Source organism: Petromyzon marinus, chromosome 31 (genome assembly GCF_048934315.1).
Source record: "Petromyzon marinus isolate PM22_M1 ecotype Great Lakes invasive population chromosome 31, UKy_Petmar_22M1.pri1.0, whole genome shotgun sequence".
Taxonomy (NCBI): Eukaryota; Metazoa; Chordata; class Hyperoartia; order Petromyzontiformes; family Petromyzontidae; genus Petromyzon; species Petromyzon marinus.
The window spans coordinates 14860063-14881018 of NC_133697.1; the positions used below are offsets into that span (position 1 = coordinate 14860063).

At 41.0% G+C, this 20956-nt stretch overlaps 1 protein-coding gene across 4 annotated transcripts in view; it reads right to left on the reverse strand.

Annotated features, from left to right (window-relative positions):
• Positions 1-20956, reverse strand: part of BTBD7 (BTB domain containing 7) — a 69029-nt gene that overhangs the window by 42613 nt on the left and 5460 nt on the right. For 3 of the 4 annotated variants that reach the window (XM_076071147.1, XM_076071148.1, XM_032964181.2), the window contains 3 exons: positions 5521-5711; positions 3882-4222; positions 2515-2670 (listed from right to left, as the gene is read on the reverse strand). In XM_076071147.1, the coding sequence (XP_075927262.1) occupies positions 2515-2670; positions 3882-4222; positions 5521-5602 (579 nt within the window). In that variant the 5' untranslated portion in view covers positions 5603-5711. The remainder of the gene's footprint in view (positions 1-2514; positions 2671-3881; positions 4223-5520; positions 5712-20956) is intronic. The other variant, XM_076071149.1, reaches the window with a different exon arrangement.

The following is a 20956-nucleotide window of genomic DNA, read 5'->3' on the forward strand; positions in this document are numbered from 1 at the left end:
CATTGTGTGGGTACTCTCAGTATTTCAGCAAGCAATGAAAAAAACTGTGTTTTACAAATATTCTTAGTTCTTTCAGTAAATTCACGTAGAAGGGAAACAATAAAATAATAAAAATATAAAACAATAAAATTATCACGACGTTTCGACTGCAACACAAGCAATCATCATCAGGTGTGAAAACCAGAGCAAGAGAATTTAAAAAAGTGGCGGTTTTTTTAACGTTAGCACCACAGAGAGCGATTTGGCAGTTATTCAGATGGACGAGTCCATCTATGTTCGGAAAAGAGGAGGGGGGAGACGAAAACAATGGATGCGGTCTGAAAGCCACCGTAAGCGTGAACAATCAATTCAGACCAAAAATGGTTTATCAAATCCTTCCAATGATTGCTAAACCAGAATCCATCTTCTCGGTTGAAATTGTCTCTGTTTGTATATGTGGATAGCCTCATGAACGAATCTCTCATGGTAGCCAGATGGCTTGCAAAGCACCTCTGTCTTGGAGAAGTCAATGTCATGTGAGCCTACTGAATTATAACAGTGATCTGCCAAGTTTCCAAGTTTATTCTCAATTGTATGTATGCTGAACTTCTTTCGCACCGTACGTAGCCAACAATGCTTATCAGAGATATGGGGGAAGGACAACAAACCAAACACAAAAAGCAGTTCTAAAGAAATGAGTTTTCAATTTAGATTTAACAGGTCCCTGCAGGGTGGGCTGGTAGGAACATTGGAATTTTGCGCAATTTTATGACATTGTTATTACGTAAAATTGTGCAAATTGAGAGCGTCTTCCCACCTTTTTGCCCTCAAAATCATTTAGGGTTCTTCGGACAAATTATACACCCAACAGCACGAGATTTCACTTCGTTAAAGTATTGAAAAGGGGACGGACGGACGGACACATTAATCTATTGCAGGCTGGTACACTCACTTTACAACTTCGTTCCTACCAGTAAAAGTGCATAGCTCCAGTGTCTTCCTAATATCGGAAGGAAGAGCATTCCAGACAGCCGGACAAACGCATCCTAAAGCACGTGATGCAGTGACCATGTTTCTTCAATGGATCACCAAAAGCCACTGCCGCGAGGATGGCTGTAGTTCGCATGATGGTTTATGCTGCAGTGTAGATAATTGGAGAAAAGTACAGCACGATACACAGTCCATCAGCAGGCCCCATGTGGTGTGTGGCTCGTACAGAAGAGTAGGCCAAATACCCTCCAAACGGGCTCGCTAGAGCTACCTCCCCTGCCAGTGCACTCACAGGACTGCCTGTGTCACTCCCTTGTGACACCCGCAAAACTTGGGTGTCTGTCCAAGAGGGTGGTGTTATTACAGTGCAGCTAAATGTAAAGGGGCTCATGCTGCTGAAGGGTCTCCACTCAAGGGGGCTCTCTAGAGGGAGCCTTTCTGCCAGCAGTGGCACGAGCAGGCAATTGTAGGGCTGCTCCGGAGGTGTGGGAATTTCTTTGAATTGTGCTATCGTTATTACGTCATGATAAAAAAAAAAACTAATAATTCCAAACTCTCAGAGCTAGAGATGCTTCGTTCCTCAAAAAGCGCAAAATTATGACATCGCAGAATGTTCCAGTTCCTTCGATTGGCCTCTTTAATCACCTCACGGAACATCTTTGATGAAAAAAATAAGAATAGGTTTTACCCTTTCTGGCAATAAAACAGGTGTTAAGATGTTCAAACACCAAATAGAAATCTTTTTCAAGAAATCATGTCTGCATTAACATACGTGTGGTAAACATGCATAAAAAATATGCTCCGATAATATATGTATTGTCTTTGAAACTGATTGGTCTACACCAGAGACAGCCTTCTTTAGGGCCTAGTCTCACAAGAGAATGCCAAAAAGCGAACAGATGAGGTAAAACCTATACTCATTTTTTTATACTTTGATACTGGCAAAAAAGGTCACATGTTGGAACATATTTTATATGCCCAGCCAAGACTGTGCATTGCATGTCAATCAAAAAAGCATTTAACTTCACAAAATGGGAATAATCTGAATTTTGTAAAAAAATATATCACATCTCATATCGTACGGTATATCATAGTATCACAATATCATGGCTAACCTACCAGTGTGTAAACTGTAGTCAGGTTAGAGTTTAAAGCGGCAGTTAAAAATGTAATCTCGACAGGATGTATTATATCATATACTCAATGGGTAAATATCAAGTCCCTTAATTTATAAAACTCATTGCAGTGTTTAGATAAGACACAATGGCTGATATACTCCATTTACCCAAAACGACAGACGCACAACGCAGTACAGTAACCGGGGCGATTGTCTGAGTACCTGTGCACGCCATGGCTCATCAGTGCGGGTTATTTCTGGATAGTACAGTAAACGAATGCTGCACGAGTACTAATGCTTAAAATGGCAACAACGGGTTTTAAGCCAATGATCCCCTCCCCAAAAAAAGCATCGGCTTGCATTGCCAAAGCCGAATTCCACAATCCAGGTGGACACCTCACCGGTCTCGGGTGCTTTTGCGGAATTACCTGAAAGATGAGGTCCATGTCGGTGCAGTACTTGTACTCGTAGAGGCAAGACAGGTGGTGACGGAGGCCATGGGCAGTGGGTCGTGCCAGACTCGCCTGCTGCGCAACCTCCTTCAGTGCAGCCGCTGCTTCGTACTCCTCCACCAACGCACTCACCTGAACCCACGCGACACAACACCAACGCCAGCATGAGAACGCTATCAACAGCAGCAGCGACAGTAGTATTGTACAATGAGACTAACGAAATAACATTAATAATGGAAAGGGCAGGATCAAGCGAGTGTAATGACGACGTGTATTCGGAATAAGCAGTTGCAAGGTGTTTTTACCAAGTTTCTGCCAGTGGATGAAGAGATAATTTTATTACAATGAGGTTGAAGCATTGTGATTAACAAGGATTAAAACCTATTCACCATGCCAGGTGGAGCAGTGATAGTGATTAGCATGCTGGGCTATCAACCTGATGACCTGAGTTCAATTCCAGATCATCCACACTGATCAGCGTGTTGAATGATGTTCAAAAACCCCAATGACCGACAAGGCTTGGCAAAGCCTTCACCCATTGGCGTTTTCACTATTGGTGGAAATGTAATTATTTTATTACGTACCAATGGAGGTTGTCATTAATAGTGTAAAACAGGTTTCATGACAGTATCTACCCACACAATACTCAAGCAGGACGTTCTCCTGGTATTCAGAAACTTCACCAAACGTTCTGAGTTTAATGGCTGAGGGAGATGTTGAAGGGCAGCAAAGAGGGCAAGATACAACTGTAATAGAACTTGACTGCTTGAGTTGTCTGGCCTTCTCATCGTGACTTAAGCACAATGTTACGCTCCTATAATGGCCACCTTAAGCCTTTAAAAGACGACAATGGACTTGGCTGGAGAGGCTTTTTTTGAAGCCAGCCCTTCAGGCTTTGCATCAACTCTTAATGCCTTTACCTGGGCACAGACCTATGCAAATGAAGGTGCCCTTTCCAGAACTGTCAGAATGATTCCACCGTTTCAGATTTCTTATAGGACAATGGCAAGAGGCACCTGACATTGTCACGGTGCAAATGACAAGACTGAAAAACCCAACCAACTTCTAATATAATTACCTAGATATAAAAAATATATATATACTACTTAAAAATGTGTGTATGTAAATATCAAGGGAAATGGAAGGTAAGAGCAGGAAAACAGATAAGTTGGTACAACAATATGAGCAGGTGAATGGGACCATTCACGAGAGACAACGAAGACCGCGAGACCTGGAGACCGTCTCTCATGGGCACATCAAGCCTGTATAATGACGATGCCACTCAACAGATTATAAAACATGTCAAAGCTGCACAAAAACATTAAAGGACGACAAACACTGGCCTCGGGCAGAGCCCAGCCGGACAGCAGTTCTCGCATCTGCTTGGCATGGTGGGCCGAGCGCCCCGCGCGACGTCGCCGGCTCAGCTTCTGCTTCAGCGTGGCCAAGCTGGGCGCCGCAGCCTTGCGCTTGCGCTCGCTGCGCTGGCGCTCGTGGGAGCCTGGGCGCGACAGCGCGGCCGACGTGGCGGCCCCGAAACCCCCGCTGCTGCCGCCACCCATCGCGTGCCCCACACTTCCCGGTACTCCACCGCCGCCGCCTCCACTGCTCCCCCCGCCGAGCCCAACTCCGGCACGTTTGCTGTCCAGGCTGAAGCCTTGGTGTTGTGCCAGCACAGAAATACCTGCACAAAATACAGGAACACCGTTGTAAACTTGATTTCATGCCTTTAACTTCAGAATCAAATATACCGCAGCACTGAATGTGATTTGTAACTTCGGCATAATAGATCTAGGCTACAACATATTCACAAAGTAGCACCAGCAAAAGTTACGTTAAAGGTACATGAATTATAATTTTCAGAATTAATTATAAGCAATGAACAGGGAGGACAAGAAATATTTAATCCATAACTTAAGAGCAATGGCCAAACATTACCAATTGGGACATGAAATGCAAACTATGAAAATTAAATCCACATTGAAGCAAAATAAACAAATGTTGGAACATATGGTTTAACTGCCCACATAAATGAAGTTGTGAAAAGGCTATAATTTCAGCAATTATTTTTACCAAAAACACCTTACGGAGCACCAAGACTTTTTCAGGAGGGTCAGGCATTAGGAAGTTTGGCCCATTACATTTTAAGTACTTTGCATGTGGGAAGAAACTCAAGTATGCATGGAAAACCGAAACAATGGAATAACAGAAAAAGGTCCACATGGATATTTATTTTTACTTTCATATCAACTGTGCTATGTCATCATGTCACGGACCAAGTATAAATTCAAACTCTTACAGGGGAGTGCATCACCCTGTGTGATATAACATACCATGAATGAGAACACAGAACTTTGTTTATAAGATTGCTTTAAGGAACTTAGAGGGCGCAATTACTATATGCCCTGCTATAGAGACATCTTCTTTACCAAGCAGTCACGTCGATAGTCAACTCTCAGACTATAAATGTAGCCAAATGACGTGAAAACCCAGATATAATTTTATGTTTTTTAAACATCCTTGGTAACTGGGCTGTGACGATCAAATCCCTATGCATGAGAACCCAGTTTGATCATGGGTTCGAGCCCAACATCTCAGTATTCCTGGTTCAGTGCTGACCCCTGACCCAACCGGCCTGCACAACAAGTTGTTTAAAGGGTCTCTCCCTTATTACGATTCAGGGTCGTGATAGAATTTTGAAATAGATTTTAACATATTTTTTCCCATGTCGTGTTACATTCTTATTTCTTCTACACTGCTTGTCCCATCTTATTCAATCCCCAACGTTAATCTAACATCAGCAAAAAAATTGCGAATAACACACATAAATCACAAACTAGTCAATTATTCATACAAGTGCACAGTGAGTGAAATAATCTATTTGAATATATGAACCAATTATTTGCCTGGTGAATACATTACACGCTGGCTACAGCACCGCGGCCAGGTGGGTGCGGTGTTGTCGCAAGCTGACAACGGCACCTGCATTGGACGGATGGTGCAGAGCGTTGATGCGGCCGCGCTGCGGGAAGGAGTGGTGTACGTGGGATGGACTGGCCCCCATGCTGGCTAGAGCCAGCAGCAAAGCATGCTCGCGTATTCAGGTGCCAAACTACCACTCGTTCGCTCGCAGGCAAACGGTATCGGACCACGGCTGTGATTTAATGATGTGCCTGCAGAAAATCACAAACAACAAACGTCCAATAAGTCATATTTAGTTGCATATCCTATGACCTCAACCAAACAATCCCAGATTAGTTTGAAATCTGGTTGAGTAAACTGGCTGAACAAAGTGTTCTGAACAGTATCAATTATAATATAAACACATTTACAATAAAGTACTGTGAATAAATATGGAAATAGATAAGGATGTAAAAATGTACGTATAATAATCATCAGCTCTTTGTCAATACACCTCAAGCCATGATGGTCATTGGGGTTTTTGACCATGTCATCACATCCATGAGTTCAGGTTCAAGGGAGTACAGGGGGATCTAGGACCAGTTCAGAGATCACTCAACTGATGTAAGCCGTGACCAGGAATCAAAATCATGTGCGCAAGTTTGTAGTGCAATGTGTTACCGTAAAATAGTGCGCCACAACCTCACCCACACTGTGTGTATATAGATAACATTCCATTCGCAGTAAATGTACCAACAACATTTATTGCAAGTACCATTTACTACTTTAAGATACAAAAATACCTTTGTAAAAATGAAAATGTTTAATATGAGCAGAGGATCTTTTTAAGCTGACAACTAATCTCCAGCAGATAAAATTTGGTTTAGCACTTATACCAATTATATTTTATCAGCCCATGCAGGCTTTTCCATATTGCCTGACAAGCAAGATTGGTGGGCCAGGAATTGCACATTTCTACCGAATTTCCATGAATAACGGACCTGAACTACACTCGAATTGCATTCACTATATTTTATTTTAACATTTGAAATAATAGTACTTGGAAATTGTTGTTTAAAATGCTGGTGTGTGGCCAAAGAAAACAAATCTCAACTAGGAAAGTAGCCTATGAGCAGTTCAAGATCTATCCCTGAACACGTTTATGTGCGGTATAAAGCAGCGGAGACAGTCCCTTTAAACTCAATTTCCCACTATAGTGTGGGCACAGGAATGAGAATGCATGGCTCTATTCCAGCTGGTTATGCATTAGGTATTTTATTGGCCAAGATACCCATGAAAGCATAAACACCACCCAAACAAAACACCCACACTGGCTACTTCCTTTAATTGTCCTCTAATGTAATCTCCATGGATACTCAGAACCTCCCCACCTTGACGTCTACAATTTCCTTCTCTTTATAAAAACAAAGCAATTATAATTTATAGCCCTTTTTTTCAATTCACCGATGTGTAAGGGCCTCCCCACACTTGTCGGTCATAAGAGTTAACCCATACTTGACCAAGTTGTTCAGATACCACTCACCACTCATGTTAGCCATGACCAGGAATCAAACTAGGCAGGTCAAGTTGATAACACAGTGCACTTATCATAGCTCCAGCAGTCAACCTTTTTATTCATCCATCAGAAGTCAATTAAATGAGTAGCAGTTTGTGAAAAGTGACCATTGGTTTTCTTGGGGGGAAACTGGCCCCTGCCACAGGAAAGTGGAGCTTATATTACTAGCTCCGGGATTCCCATGCAGATGAGCGCCACTCCATTGAGCAGGGGAGAGTGATTTCTTAACTTTTTCATATATAATTGTATTGAGAAAGAAAATAAGGCCAATTTTAGTGGAGTGGTATTAAACGTTCTCCTTATTTTCAATTGTGTTCATGCAACAGTGGATAGACAAAAGGGCAGTACATATATATGTCGAGAATTTCCATTTCCTTTACAACAATGAGCCTAATCACGTGTTGGAAATATTTTGTCAATATTTGGCAAACCTCTATTACCCACTCATTCTGTTTTTTTAATGCCAAAAAGGACTGAATTTGGCCTGCTGTCAACACGAAATGAGCACATTGTAAATTGGGTCTAGAGTATGGATTTAAATGCTGTACATAGAGCACCACAGGTGCACATAAGTAGCGTTGGATGCTTCAAGAACTGAACATGTGACCACTGGTGGACAAATCTTGTTGGTTCTATTATTTAACGGGCGCTTACAGTGAATATCCCTCATGGGGCCTTAGACTCCGTAAAAGATTGAAGGATAAGTCCTACAACCACGTTGTCTCCTCACTCCAACACTGGGGAGGAGCTTGGCAGCTGTAATCCAGTGATGTAAATTCCACACTGCTATGGCTAGGGGCCAATGTATCCATAGGGTGCCCACATGACTTCCCACATTGTTGGTACTTGTTTTATTGTCCCAGGGCTGAGCCAGCCCTCAAACGAATTTGAATGTTCAACCCTTTGATTGTGAGCTAAGTGGTGCAAGGTACCATACCACGGCAGATATTCTACATTTCAAGACAAGGCAGAATGCTGCACTGCGGCGGCATGGCATGATTATTCATTACCACCATCAGCCATGGTCAACCAATTCTGGACCAAGGCTCCCCCCCCCAAGCCACTTCCATCTCTCCCAATTTCTCATGAGTTACCCACTTCATGTCAATTGTTGTGGATCTTGCGATAACAGCGAGAATCTAGGAACCATTTATTTCCAAAAATAATAGGATTTTTTTTGACAAGCGGATGATAGAGCATGTAAACAGGCTTGAAACTCCTCTCATCCAGTCTTTTTAACGTCCGAGTAGTCAGGCAAATCCTCAAATATTCCCATTACACTGTGTAATATATTTTTTTGTTGCTGGGTAGTAAGTGTTATTTCCTAATTGCTTATGCCTCAAAAGTACAGAAAATGTCTATTATTCCCCACAAACATTAATATTTTGAAATTTATTTTCCAGAACATTCCAGATAGATTCAGTGCTGAGTAGACTTGGAGTAACTTCTAGAACATTCGATAACTTTCCAGTATTATAAATAGTATTATAAATGCAGGGGCCTTAAGCCCACCAGTTCAGTTGAGTTCCAGCTGCCTAAGTGGATACATATCTGCATTTTTCTGAGATGGCATCAAGAGGCTGCAAGCATCCGGCAGAAGCATTTTGCTGTCTGCGGCCAATTTATCAAGACAAGAGCGAAAAAGTACTCTGTGGAAGCATCTGCTAAGATGTCTGAGGTCTACAACAAGGCATATTTTGGCATGCCTGTCGGGGATCAAGACAAACCCTAGGCACCTCATTTCACCTGCGAGCAATGCAAAAACACTCTGGAAGGCAAGATGTACAATTGTTGCTCGGAATTTTATGTTATGAAATTTGTTCAAAAATTTTAAATTGTAAAAGTTTCTTATTTTACATTTTTACCATTTTCAATGTTATTGAAAAATATATATAAATGAAAAATGTTGCAAGAATCTCTTACACATTAGTCATGGGTGAAATAAATGTATTTTTGTAAGATGGTACAGAGGGGAAAGGAGAGCCATGAAGTTCGCTATCCCAAGAATTTGGCGAAAACCCACTGACCACTCAAGCAACTGCTACTTCTGCATGGTGGACCCTTCCAAACGTCGGACTGGCAAGAATGCACCTGCTATCACGTATCTGGACCTTCCTTCATCCATCGCCCCGGTGCCACACTGCCATGAGCTCCCCGTACCCACTCCTCCAGAGAGAGAGCAGCCGTCTTTAGAAGAGAGCAGCAAGTCAGAGAGCGAGAAAGACGTTGTAGATCCAGATGACAATTTCAGAGATGGAGAGAAACCCATACTAATCCAACCAAAAAGACCTCAACGGCTTGATTAGAAATCCTGGTCTCACCAAGTCCAACGCCGAGCTTTTGACGTCTAGGCTCAAGCAGTGGAACTTGTTGGATGAAAGTGTGCAAGTCGTAAATCAGAGGAAGCGTCACCAACCTTTTTGCAGCTTCTTCACCCGTCAAGATGGGCTCTGCTTCTGCCACAATGTGACCAGTCTGTTCGAGGCAATCAGAATCGCCTGGAACCAGAATGAATGGCGCCTCTTCATTGACAGCTCATCCCGGAGCCTCAAAACCGTGCTCCTCCATAATGGTAACAAGTACTCGTCTCTTCCCTTGACTCACTCGGTGCACCTCAAAGAGGATTACAACAGCATCAAGACCTTGCTGGATGCCTTGAAGTATGGTGAGTACGGCTGGGAGGTCATCGGAGACTTCAAAATGGTGGCATTCCTGATGGGTCTCCAAGGCGGTTTCACCAAGTTTCCCTGCTATCTCTGCCTTTGGGACAGCATGGACACCAAGGCGCACTACCACAGGCGGGACTGGCCACAGCGGACCGAGTTCACTGTGGGGAGGAACAATGTCCAGTGGGAGCCACTGGTGGAACCCCGGAAGGTGCTGATGCCACCACTGCCCATCAAATTGGGCCTTATTAAACAATGTCAGAGCTGCAGATAAGAAGTCGGCAGCCTTCAAGTACCTTCAAGACATCTTCCATAATGTCTGAGGCAAAGGTCAAAGCCGGTGTCTTCGTCGGACCACAGATAAAGAAGATCCTAGAGTGCAATGAATTCCCCAAGAAGCTCACTAGTAAGAAGAAAGCGGCATGGAACAGCTTTGTCGCAGTGGTTCGTGGCTTCCTGGGCAATCGCAAGGTCGAAAACTATGTGGAGCTGCAACAAAATAACAAAATATATATAAAACAATAAAAAATTCTCACGACGTTTCGACCATAACTCAAACGGTCATCATCAGGTGTGTCGGTTTGCATAAATTTATTTTGAAAACGGCATGTTTATTTATTTATATATATATAAAAATAACGTTTGCGTCACGCGCAACGATGGCTGTTTGCCAGGACTAGTCCATCTATTTTTTGAAAAGAGGAGGGGGGAGACGAAATTTGTTTTTATGTATGCTGTCTGAAAGGCACTGTAAGCGTGAACAATCAATCAAGAACTGAAATGATTTATCAAATCTTTCCAATGATTGCTAAGATAGAATCCATCTTCTCGGTTGAAATTGTCTCTGTGTTTGTATATGTGGATAGCCTCATGAACGAATCTCTCATGGAAGCCAGATGGCTTACAAAGAACCTCCGTCTTGGAAAAGTCAATGGCATGTGAGCCTACTGAATTAGAACAATGATCTGCTACGGCCGAGGTGTTGGTCCTACCGTGTTTAAGGTCTGCTTTATGTTCACGAATGCGGTCCGAGATATGGCGTTTGGTTTCTCCAATGTAACTACTACCACAGAGGCAACTTAGTTTGTAGACACCAGGGTATTGTATGTCCGGAATCACATCTTTTACAGACGGAACCAGATCACGGATTTTATGTAATGTGTTGAAACGGACCTGGATCTTGTGTTTATTCAAGATTTTGGAGATCTTTTTTGTGATCCCAGCAATGTAGGGTAAAGTGATGGTTTTGAAAGGCTCCTCAAGAGGGTTCTTCTTCATGGTTTGAGTGATAGCTTTGCGGATTGTATAGTCGGAGTAACCATTAGCCCTAAGAGCTTGGTGTACGTGCTTGAGTTCACTGCTTATGTGTTCCTGGTCGGATATGCATTGGGCTCTATGATACAGAGTCTTGATGAGAGAATTCTTCTGTGATGGATGGTGGTGGGAATCCGGTTTCAGATAAGCATCCGTATGGGTAGCTTTCCTGTAGACAGAGTGGCTCATTGAACCATCAGGTCTCTTTTTAATTAGGACATCCAAAAAAGGTATCTTGCCATCTATTTCGACTTCCATGGTAAATCTGATGGCTGGGTGTATGGAATTGATGTGGTCGAAGAATTGGTCTAGAGCAGGCCGGCCATGTGGCCAGATGACAAAAGTGTCATCCACGTACCTCTTCCATAAGGTTGGGCGCAGAGTGGCAGTCTGGATGGCGTCAGTCTCAAATTTCTCCATGAAAATGTTAGCTATAACTGGAGAAAGGGGGGAGCCCATTGGGGTGCCCTCAGTTTGTTTGTAGAAAGTTCCATTCCAAGTGAAGTATGTATTGGTTAAACAGTGTCTCACCAGGGGGGGTACCTCAGTGTTTAGTCCTTGATGAACCAAGTCTTCAATGATTGCAATGGTGTCAGGTACAGGAACCTTGGTGAATAAGGAAACTACATCAAAACTGACAAGCAGGTCGTCTGGGGACAGGGAAATACCCTTGATTGTTGATACCAGGTGAGTAGAATTTTGTACCGCAGAGGTGGTCTTTCCAGTGAAAGGACGCAGGATTTCAGACAAAAAACGAGCTAGTTTGTAGGTGGGGGAGCTGATAGTAGAGACTATGGGACGAAGAGGTGTATCAACTTTATGTATTTTTGGTAAGCCGTATAATCTTGGTGGCCTGGCAGCAGAAGGTTTCAACGAAAACTGTTTAGATTGATCAATTAATGCGGTTGAATCAGAAATTATTTTGTTGGTTTGTGTGACGAGGCTGTTGGTGGGATCTCTTTTTATTTTTGTATAACTACCATCGTCGAGTAATTCTTTAATTTTGTTGTTGTATTCTATTTTATCCATGATAACAGTAGCATTGCCTTTGTCAGCTGAGAGAACTACAATATCATTCCTCTTTTTTAATTTATATAATTCAAAACGCTCATCTTTGCTGAGGTTGCTAGCTGGCATCTTAGCGTTTTTGAGGGTTGCAGCGATTTCAGATCTTGCTACGTCTGCAGCGATGTGACCCAGGCCCCTGAGAGCAACGTCTACTTGGGCAATTATATCATTAACTGGTATGTGTTTAGGTGTGACTGCAAAGTTTAGACCTTTAGCTAAAACGGATTTCAGACCATCGGAAATAGAACTGTTACTGCGATTAATTACGACTTTATTAACGTCTAACTTTTTGGTGTGTGGGTCCGGTCTTTTGTTGAAAAGGAGGTTAAATTTGGAAATCAGGTTTTCCTTACATTTGGTCGACATAGTAGCAGCTGAAGAGGAAGTCATATTGTCTACATGTTCCCAATCCGATGTGGACATTATTGCCGTCAATGATAAGTGTGATTTGTAGAGTGTCTTGTCTAACTGATCTAGTTCTGTGCGTATAAGTCTGATTTTTTCTGAGATAAGAGCTAAGCTAGTTTTGAAAAGAATTCGTTTCGCATTAGAAGAAGTTACAGTAGCAGAGGTGAGTGTAAATGCGATTGGTATTACCCCAGAGTCGCGGCATCTCTTCAGGAAGGTGAGAGACTCGATCAGCTGAGCTTTCTTATCCCGGAGTTTGTTGAAGGATCTTAAAGTTATGTGAAAACCCTCCCCGTAGAGGCGATTAAATTTTGATTTAAAGCTTTCGTGACTGCAGTAATTCATATTCTTAGTTTTTTCGGTAAAGTCACGTTGAAGAGAAACAACAAAATAACAAAATATATATAAAACAATAAAAAATTCTCACGACGTTTCGACCATAACTCAAACGGTCATCATCAGGTGTGTCGGTTTGCATAAATTTATTTTGAAAACGGCATGTTTATTTATTTATATATATATAAAAATAACGTTTGCGTCACGCGCAACGATGGCTGTTTGCCAGGACTAGTCCATCTATTTTTTGAAAAGAGGAGGGGGGAGACGAAATTTGTTTTTATGTATGCTGTCTGAAAGGCACTGTAAGCGTGAACAATCAATCAAGAACTGAAATGATTTATCAAATCTTTCCAATGATTGCTAAGATAGAATCCATCTTCTCGGTTGAAATTGTCTCTGTGTTTGTATATGTGGATAGCCTCATGAACGAATCTCTCATGGAAGCCAGATGGCTTACAAAGAACCTCCGTCTTGGAAAAGTCAATGGCATGTGAGCCTACTGAATTAGAACAATGATCTGCTACGGCCGAGGTGTTGGTCCTACCGTGTTTAAGGTCTGCTTTATGTTCACGAATGCGGTCCGAGATATGGCGTTTGGTTTCTCCAATGTAACTACTACCACAGAGGCAACTTAGTTTGTAGACACCAGGGTATTGTATGTCCGGAATCACATCTTTTACAGACGGAACCAGATCACGGATTTTATGTAATGTGTTGAAACGGACCTGGATCTTGTGTTTATTCAAGATTTTGGAGATCTTTTTTGTGATCCCAGCAATGTAGGGTAAAGTGATGGTTTTGAAAGGCTCCTCAAGAGGGTTCTTCTTCATGGTTTGAGTGATAGCTTTGCGGATTGTATAGTCGGAGTAACCATTAGCCCTAAGAGCTTGGTGTACGTGCTTGTCCATCTAAAAAAATAGATGGACTAGTCCTGGCAAACAGCCATCGTTGCGCGTGACGCAAACGTTATTTTTATATATATAAATAAATAAACATGCCGTTTTCAAAATAAATTTATGCAAACCGACACACCTGATGATGACCGTTTGAGTTATGGTCGAAACGTCGTGAGAATTTTTTATTGTTTTATATATATTTTGTTATTTTGTTGTTTCTCTTCAACGTGACTTTACCGAAAAAACTAAGAATATGAATTACTGCAGTCACGAAAGCTTTAAATCAAAATTTATGTGGAGCTGGTTGAGACTGGTGAAGAACTACGGCACAATGGGCTGTAGGATGTCCCTCAAAGTCCATATCCTTGATGCTCATCTTGATAAATGCAAGGAGAACATGGGAGCACTCGGAGGAGCAAGGCGAGCGCTTCCACCAGGATATACTGGACTTTGAACGCCGCTACCAAGGACAGTATAACAAGAACATGATGGAAGACTACATTTGGGGGCTGATTCGTGAAAGTGATTTACAGTAGAATCGTAAATTACGAAAAACTACTCACTTCTAAATCTTTTCAAGTAATTTTTGGATTACTTTAGTATAAATTCATGTTAATTTTGATTCATATGTTGTTGTTTTCTAACTATGTGAACAAAAAGACAAATTCGCCTGTTTTTTTCAATGAAAATGGTAAATTTCAAAATATAACTGTCCTGGTCACAAAAGCAAAGTTTGTGGGGAATAATAGCCATTTTCTATACTTTTTAGCCATAAGCAATTACAAAATAACACTTACTCCCCAGGAACAAAAATTGTGTTACATTGTGTTATCTGTAGAACTGCACTTCTATTATCTGTTATTTAATAGACGCTGTGAGTCACAGAATGGACGCTAAAATAATCCTCTTCTTTGGTTCTTTCGGTAAAGTCACGTAGAATGAGAATAAAATAATAAAATAAAATAAGACAATAAAATTCTCACGACGTTTTGGCCACAACACAAGTAGCCTTTACATTATGAGACCTCCTTTGCCAGAAACAAGATATAGGAATAGGTTTTACCCTTTTAACTGGTACAAAAACTGACACCTTTATTCAAGGCATCATGTTTGCAATAACATTTTGACTGCTTGTGTTGTGGTTATTGCAAACATGATGCCTTGAATAAAGGTGTCAGTTTTTGTGCCAGTTAAAAGGGTAAAACCTATTCCTACAAGTAGCCTTCTTCAGGTGAAAGAACAGAACTGTCGGGACGACAGAGCTTCAATTGAAGCTCTGTCGTCCCGACTTTACCGAAAGAACCAAAGAAGATTAATCCTTGCTGTCACGAAAGCTTTAAATCGAAATAAAATAATCCTATTAGCCATGATATTAGTCGAAAATATAAAGTCTGCGAACAGTTTGGTGCGAAAGTCATTCAATCTTGCGCAATCTTTAACAGATAAGAAACTATTATGACTAGAATGACGATGATAGACAAAGTTACTACTGTAGTTACTGCCACCATCACTGCCATTACTGACTGATGAAGATAATAATGGTAGTGTTGATGGCTGCCATGGGCATTGCCAGTCACTGCCACCAAAGCAGCTCAATGGAAATGAGTGTTGAAGCTGCACTCTAACGTCTCAACTACCATGTGGGAGTAGATGCAGTATGTGTGGCACAGTGATAATGCTTGTGTGTCTCGAAAATAATCACCTGGGATTGATTCCTGACTGGGGCCCCTTTCTGTGCGGAGTTCATAATTATCGCATTATTCTACATTGGTTTCCTCCGGATTCTACAGTTTCCTCCCATCGCTAAAAGATAATCCACAATAAAACTGGAATTGAAAAACTACCTGCAAATTACTCAATGGGAATTGCAGAGAGCAACATCGCCCCCAACTGTGAAAACTTGGCAGGATCCTCCTGAAAAAGTCTTGAGACTCTGAAAGGCTTTCCTGGGAAAAACATAATAATATATCTCTGTGGTTTAATAAAGCATGAAAGAAAAATACTCTTTTTTCCCTTCTGAAAAGAAGCTGAATTGAGTCATCATTCCACTAGAAATGAATTTCATACACCATTATGCCTCGCTTTTGTAAACTATAAAAGAGGCATCCGATTCAGTAGAAACCAATGCAGTCATCCGAGCTTTGAAAAACCATGGCCTTAATAAAAACAAATAAATGTATCTAAAGATATTACAAAAACATTTACAAAGACACAGCTGCTGCACTGAGATTGCATAGACAGACAAAAGATAAATATGAAGTCCAGAGAGAAAATACTCTCAGATCAAGGCTATTCACAGCAACATACCAAGATCGTTTCCAAAAATTGGACTGCAGAAAATATGGCAAAAACATTAATGATCAAATTATTATCCGGTTTATGTGCAGAAGTGTGATGGATTGTGGATTCGCAAAAATGCGAGGAATGGCAATGGCATGGGGAGGCCTTTAAACAGCAGTGTATAGGCTGATGGTCATGATTATCCACAACGATTAATGTTTTGAAGAAAATTTGTATTCTCAACTTTACTTATCCACCAGACCATCAAACAATAAAACTGTCACCGTATGGTTTTAAAGTATCGTCCTCTGTCTTCGAATAAATAGGAGTTAAAATGTGACAATGCTTTACAGTATGCTCAATCCATGAAACATTTTACTGTTCGCGGCCATATCTCCACTTATACCAAGGGCTGACCGTTACGTAACGGCCAGTGAAAGCAGGCGCCACATCTCCTACAGCATGAAGGAAGCGGCGTGTCTCACCGTCGTAATGGGTATGACACAACTGCGGCCGATGAGACGTGGGCTATGATGGACCTTCTGGTGCGTAAATGGCAACGAGCAGCGAGCCAGTGAGCGCGGTGAATCATGCCTCTGCCCTTTTCTGGGGCATCACATTTCAAATGGTTTCAACATGAACGTCTGCTGCGGTGGCACCAAGGCTTTTGTTGAACACAAAATATCCAGTGCCTTCTCACTCAAACGAGCCATTGAATGGTAACTTCTTTACATTGGCAGCCTCAAGCCTGTGCAGACATTTCCACATTCCCATGGCAGTCGCAATTATGGAGTGTATTGCTCTGAAAATATGATTGTGCTATTGCATTTTGTAAATTACAATAATAGTAATGATATTATGAATTTAAAAAAATGCATGAAAAAAAGCTTTCACAAAACAGAGTCTATTCATCAGAACCTACAAGGCTTAAATTTTACGAGCAACAACCTAAACGCTGGGTTCAGTTTTTAGTGTGATCCATAACACATACAAAGAAAAATTTAAAATCGATTGTCAGTTTGCCACGTATCGAAAAGGCTAATAATTAAAATAAAAGTCCAGCCCAGATTGTCTGTTTGAATGAACCACAGTAAGTGATGAGGTCTGCTTCTGGTGTCTTATGAGATGGGCAATACTGTTTGTTATGCCTTTATTTCTCCAATCCAATTTTCCAGGAATGTAATATTGCTATGGATTGCCTTTGATGGAATATCTCGTTGCGCGACTCTTCTGAATCGTATTTTGCTACTCTTCACGCTATTTAAATATAGCGGTTCGCTTTGCCAGTCGTTAGACTCAACTTTAATTCGTATTTATCATGAGTAGCTTACGAGAACTGCTTAATTTCCATGGAATAAAATGCCTATTCATTATCTAGAAAAACAGGCAAAGTATTGTTTTATCCTCATTTGTCTATTTTCAAATCTGGTTGATACTATGTGTGGTCGATGGTAGAAAACCCTTTCATTAATCCAGCTTGCCCAAGCCATTGGGTGGGCCTCAACATTTTGCATTATTCAGTTCACTGTGATCTTCATGAATAACGTATATCCTTGTGGTGGGCTAATGAGCCTGTAATGCTTCAATTCCGTACAATATAACTTTTTGAATCATGATCATCTCTAATTGGAGGATTTCTGTGCAAACATTTAGTAAATACGTACTTTAATTGTCAACAGTTGATGAAGCTCACAAATATTCCATCTGGTAAGAAGGATTTCCCTTTAAGTGCACTGTGAAGCACAGTGGTTACTTTGTCAGGTGGGACATCTGGAATATCTTCATCTGATTATACACTTTTCTCTTGTGGCATAAAAACACTTGTAAGACATCTGCGTACGATTATTTCACTCGCTTTATGATATAATTTGTTATTGTTCCATCTTGCTAAGGGCCACCATTTGTGATTTACCAATTAACAAAATCCTTCCAATGTTTTCAGGCTCCCTTTCTTTAGAACTTCATAAACTTTGCCTAGTGTTCTCCGATTCATAATCTCATGCTTAATGCTTTTAAAGTGCCCGTGACTTTGGACTCAAGATAGATATGGGAAAAATGGGAAAAATGGGAAAAATGGAAATTGTGTACAAGGATGCATGTAAAAATAAAACAATTGTTGGAGGGACAACTGGAAAACACACCTATATATACATATGGCAATTAATGAAGGTGGAAAAGATTAAAATCATGATAGAGGCAAACAAGAGCAGGATTTAGTACTATGAAATGTTTATTTCATGATGAAAAGGAGCAACCATTGTACATTAAGGCAAATGTTTTGACTTTGTGCATATTACCTGCGAAGATGCATGACCTGGAAACAAGAACACTGACAAAGAAAATGAAACAAAAGCTGAAAGGTGTACCAAGAAATACGGATATTAAATTAACAGACAGAAAGAGAAACAGATGGATCAAACAGCCAGTTGAAAATGTATAAAGGTGGGCTTGGTCAGGACACGCCAACAAAGAAGGACGGCCTATGGATGAGACTGTTGACACAATGGTCACCATGACCCCATTGGGGAGAATGCCCCCAAGAGGAGCACCACAGCACAGATCGAGCAAGTAGGCCGGGGCACGCACAGGACCGGCATCATAGACTGTGGCATCGCAGGACTGTAAGGAAAGGCAACAGCTTGGGGAGGGCTCCATCCAGCAGTGGACAGTGGTTGAGGATGTGTTGTTCGTAATGGGGTCATGCGACCCATCCAACGACACAAGGCCACTAAATTCACGACAATATTGAAAAAATAATCTAGTCATCAGTTGAATTGCAACCCTGAATTGCACCAATTCACTGAATTGTGAAAGGAGTGAATACCTATATTCTTGGTTCTTTCTGTAAAGTCACGTCACCTGTATAGTAACACCCCTAAAGGGCAATATACATCAACAAATATTTTTTTCTGAAAAAGAATGTCATACCAAACGGTTTGCGATCATGTTCATAACAATATAAGTCCAAAGCCGAAGTGGATTTGGTCAGCAGATAAAATAAAACCAAGCTGTTAAGCCAGTCCATTGCCCAGAAAACTGTTTTCAATTGTCATTTGCCACCCATTAATGTCCAACACTTTGTCTTGGGAACTGTAAGGCATCCTAAGCATATAATTTAATTCCTTTTATTTAAAAAAAAAATTTAAATCTAAACGGTATGCTATACTAAGGCAAATGCAATAATGCTCCATACCCTTATTATTGCACCAATCTGTGCTTCCTATTATTTTTAAGCAGACGCTGCAGTCAGAATAACATTAAGACGTGCAAGCCACGTTGGGGGTTTTTTGGGGCTGGAATTGAAAACCAAAATATAATTGTTATTGTGCTAGTTTGCAGTGATATTTAATTCCAAGCAAAAGTTTTGTTTGGAAACCTGTTGCTGTTGATTTAAGTACAATAAAACAAATTAAAGGAGGATCTTTTGCCCGAGCACACTGTGCACTTGTTTGGTCAGGCCGGAAAATACAAAGCAAATAAAAGGCAGAAGTCTAGTACAATTTGCACACTGTCTGCAAACTCTTTAGTACAGTGTGCTCACTCAGTACATGTTTTTTTGCTTGGTGAGGGCAGGAGGCCAAGGGAACGGGCGTGCTGTAGAGTTAGCCCAGTCAACATTTCCCCGAGACAACAAAACGTATCTCACTTATTGGTCTCGCTCTTTGCATGTCCGTTTGTCCATCCATCATATATTTTTGTCAACTACATAAACATTCACTTGTTCCTATACCGTGATATGTCCTATCATCATCAGCCTTCATACGATGGTCAAACTACTGCTGTATGAAGATCTCCCCAAGCTGCCATGTCGCCCGCAAGCCTGAGATGTAACAATCAACCGGGCGCCTGTACAAGAACTGATTTCATCGGCTCATCTTGGTCCACATCCACTCAGACGAGATCCATTCTTTGGCTGCAACTCTGTCATTACTCATTCTGAATGATGTCATTAATCTACCAATGTTCTCGATTCCATGTTCCTCTTTTGGGTTTCTCATTTATTAACTCACATTCATTAAATGTTTTACGTATTACAAACAACAATACAATGTCGAAGCCCACGTGAAATTCCTTATAGCACTGTGGGGGGGAGGGACCCCTTGAGCACTGCAATGTCTTAAGAAACATTTAGTATTTTCAAAACGTTTTCCATAGATGCCAACAAAACAACTTTTGAGTGACTACACGCGATTGGGCCATGATGATAATGGCTTATAATTTATGTGTCCTGTAACAAGATTTGTTGCCTACCCAAGAAAGGCATTTCTTACGTTTTGGGAAAATAATCATCATATTCACATTCCACTCGAATACAAATTCAACTCTCAGCAGTGAGGAGACGAAACATATATTGAACAATACATGACTTTTACTTTTGTAATATATACCCAAAATATATTTCCGCTAGCATGAGATCCTCACACTTTTAAAATTTAGGGGAAGAGTATCAGAGCATTTGTGACCATTTGTGCTTTTTACTTCATAGTCACATTTTTATGTGTATAAATATAAACTCCTTGAAGCAGAAAACAGATTAAGGACGAGTGAATGATAAGGCCATGATGGTGAAACTGCTTAGAAAATGATCGTGGCCTGCTCACTTGAGCAGGGGACGCTTTAACTTGACAAGACGCACTGTTATGGATTTCATATTCACGGTACACTGAAAAAAGGGATAATGCAAAATGAACAAAACAATCATGCTGAACGAGCCCTGTTTTCTAAAAAAAACCTCATTCAGAAAAATTAAATGCACATTCCTGGTCACGTTAATTGTTACTTATGACACAGTTTGGCAGCTACAACATTCATCCATGTAAAAATGGAAAATGTAAATATATTTTCTGCCTTCGAGAGCATTTCTTAAATTAGTGTTCAGAGTAATATTAATTATGTACATTTTGACTGCCTACCCTCCAATAACAAATATGGTTCTCTCAGACTGAGTGAAAATAGCATACTCCAGTGGC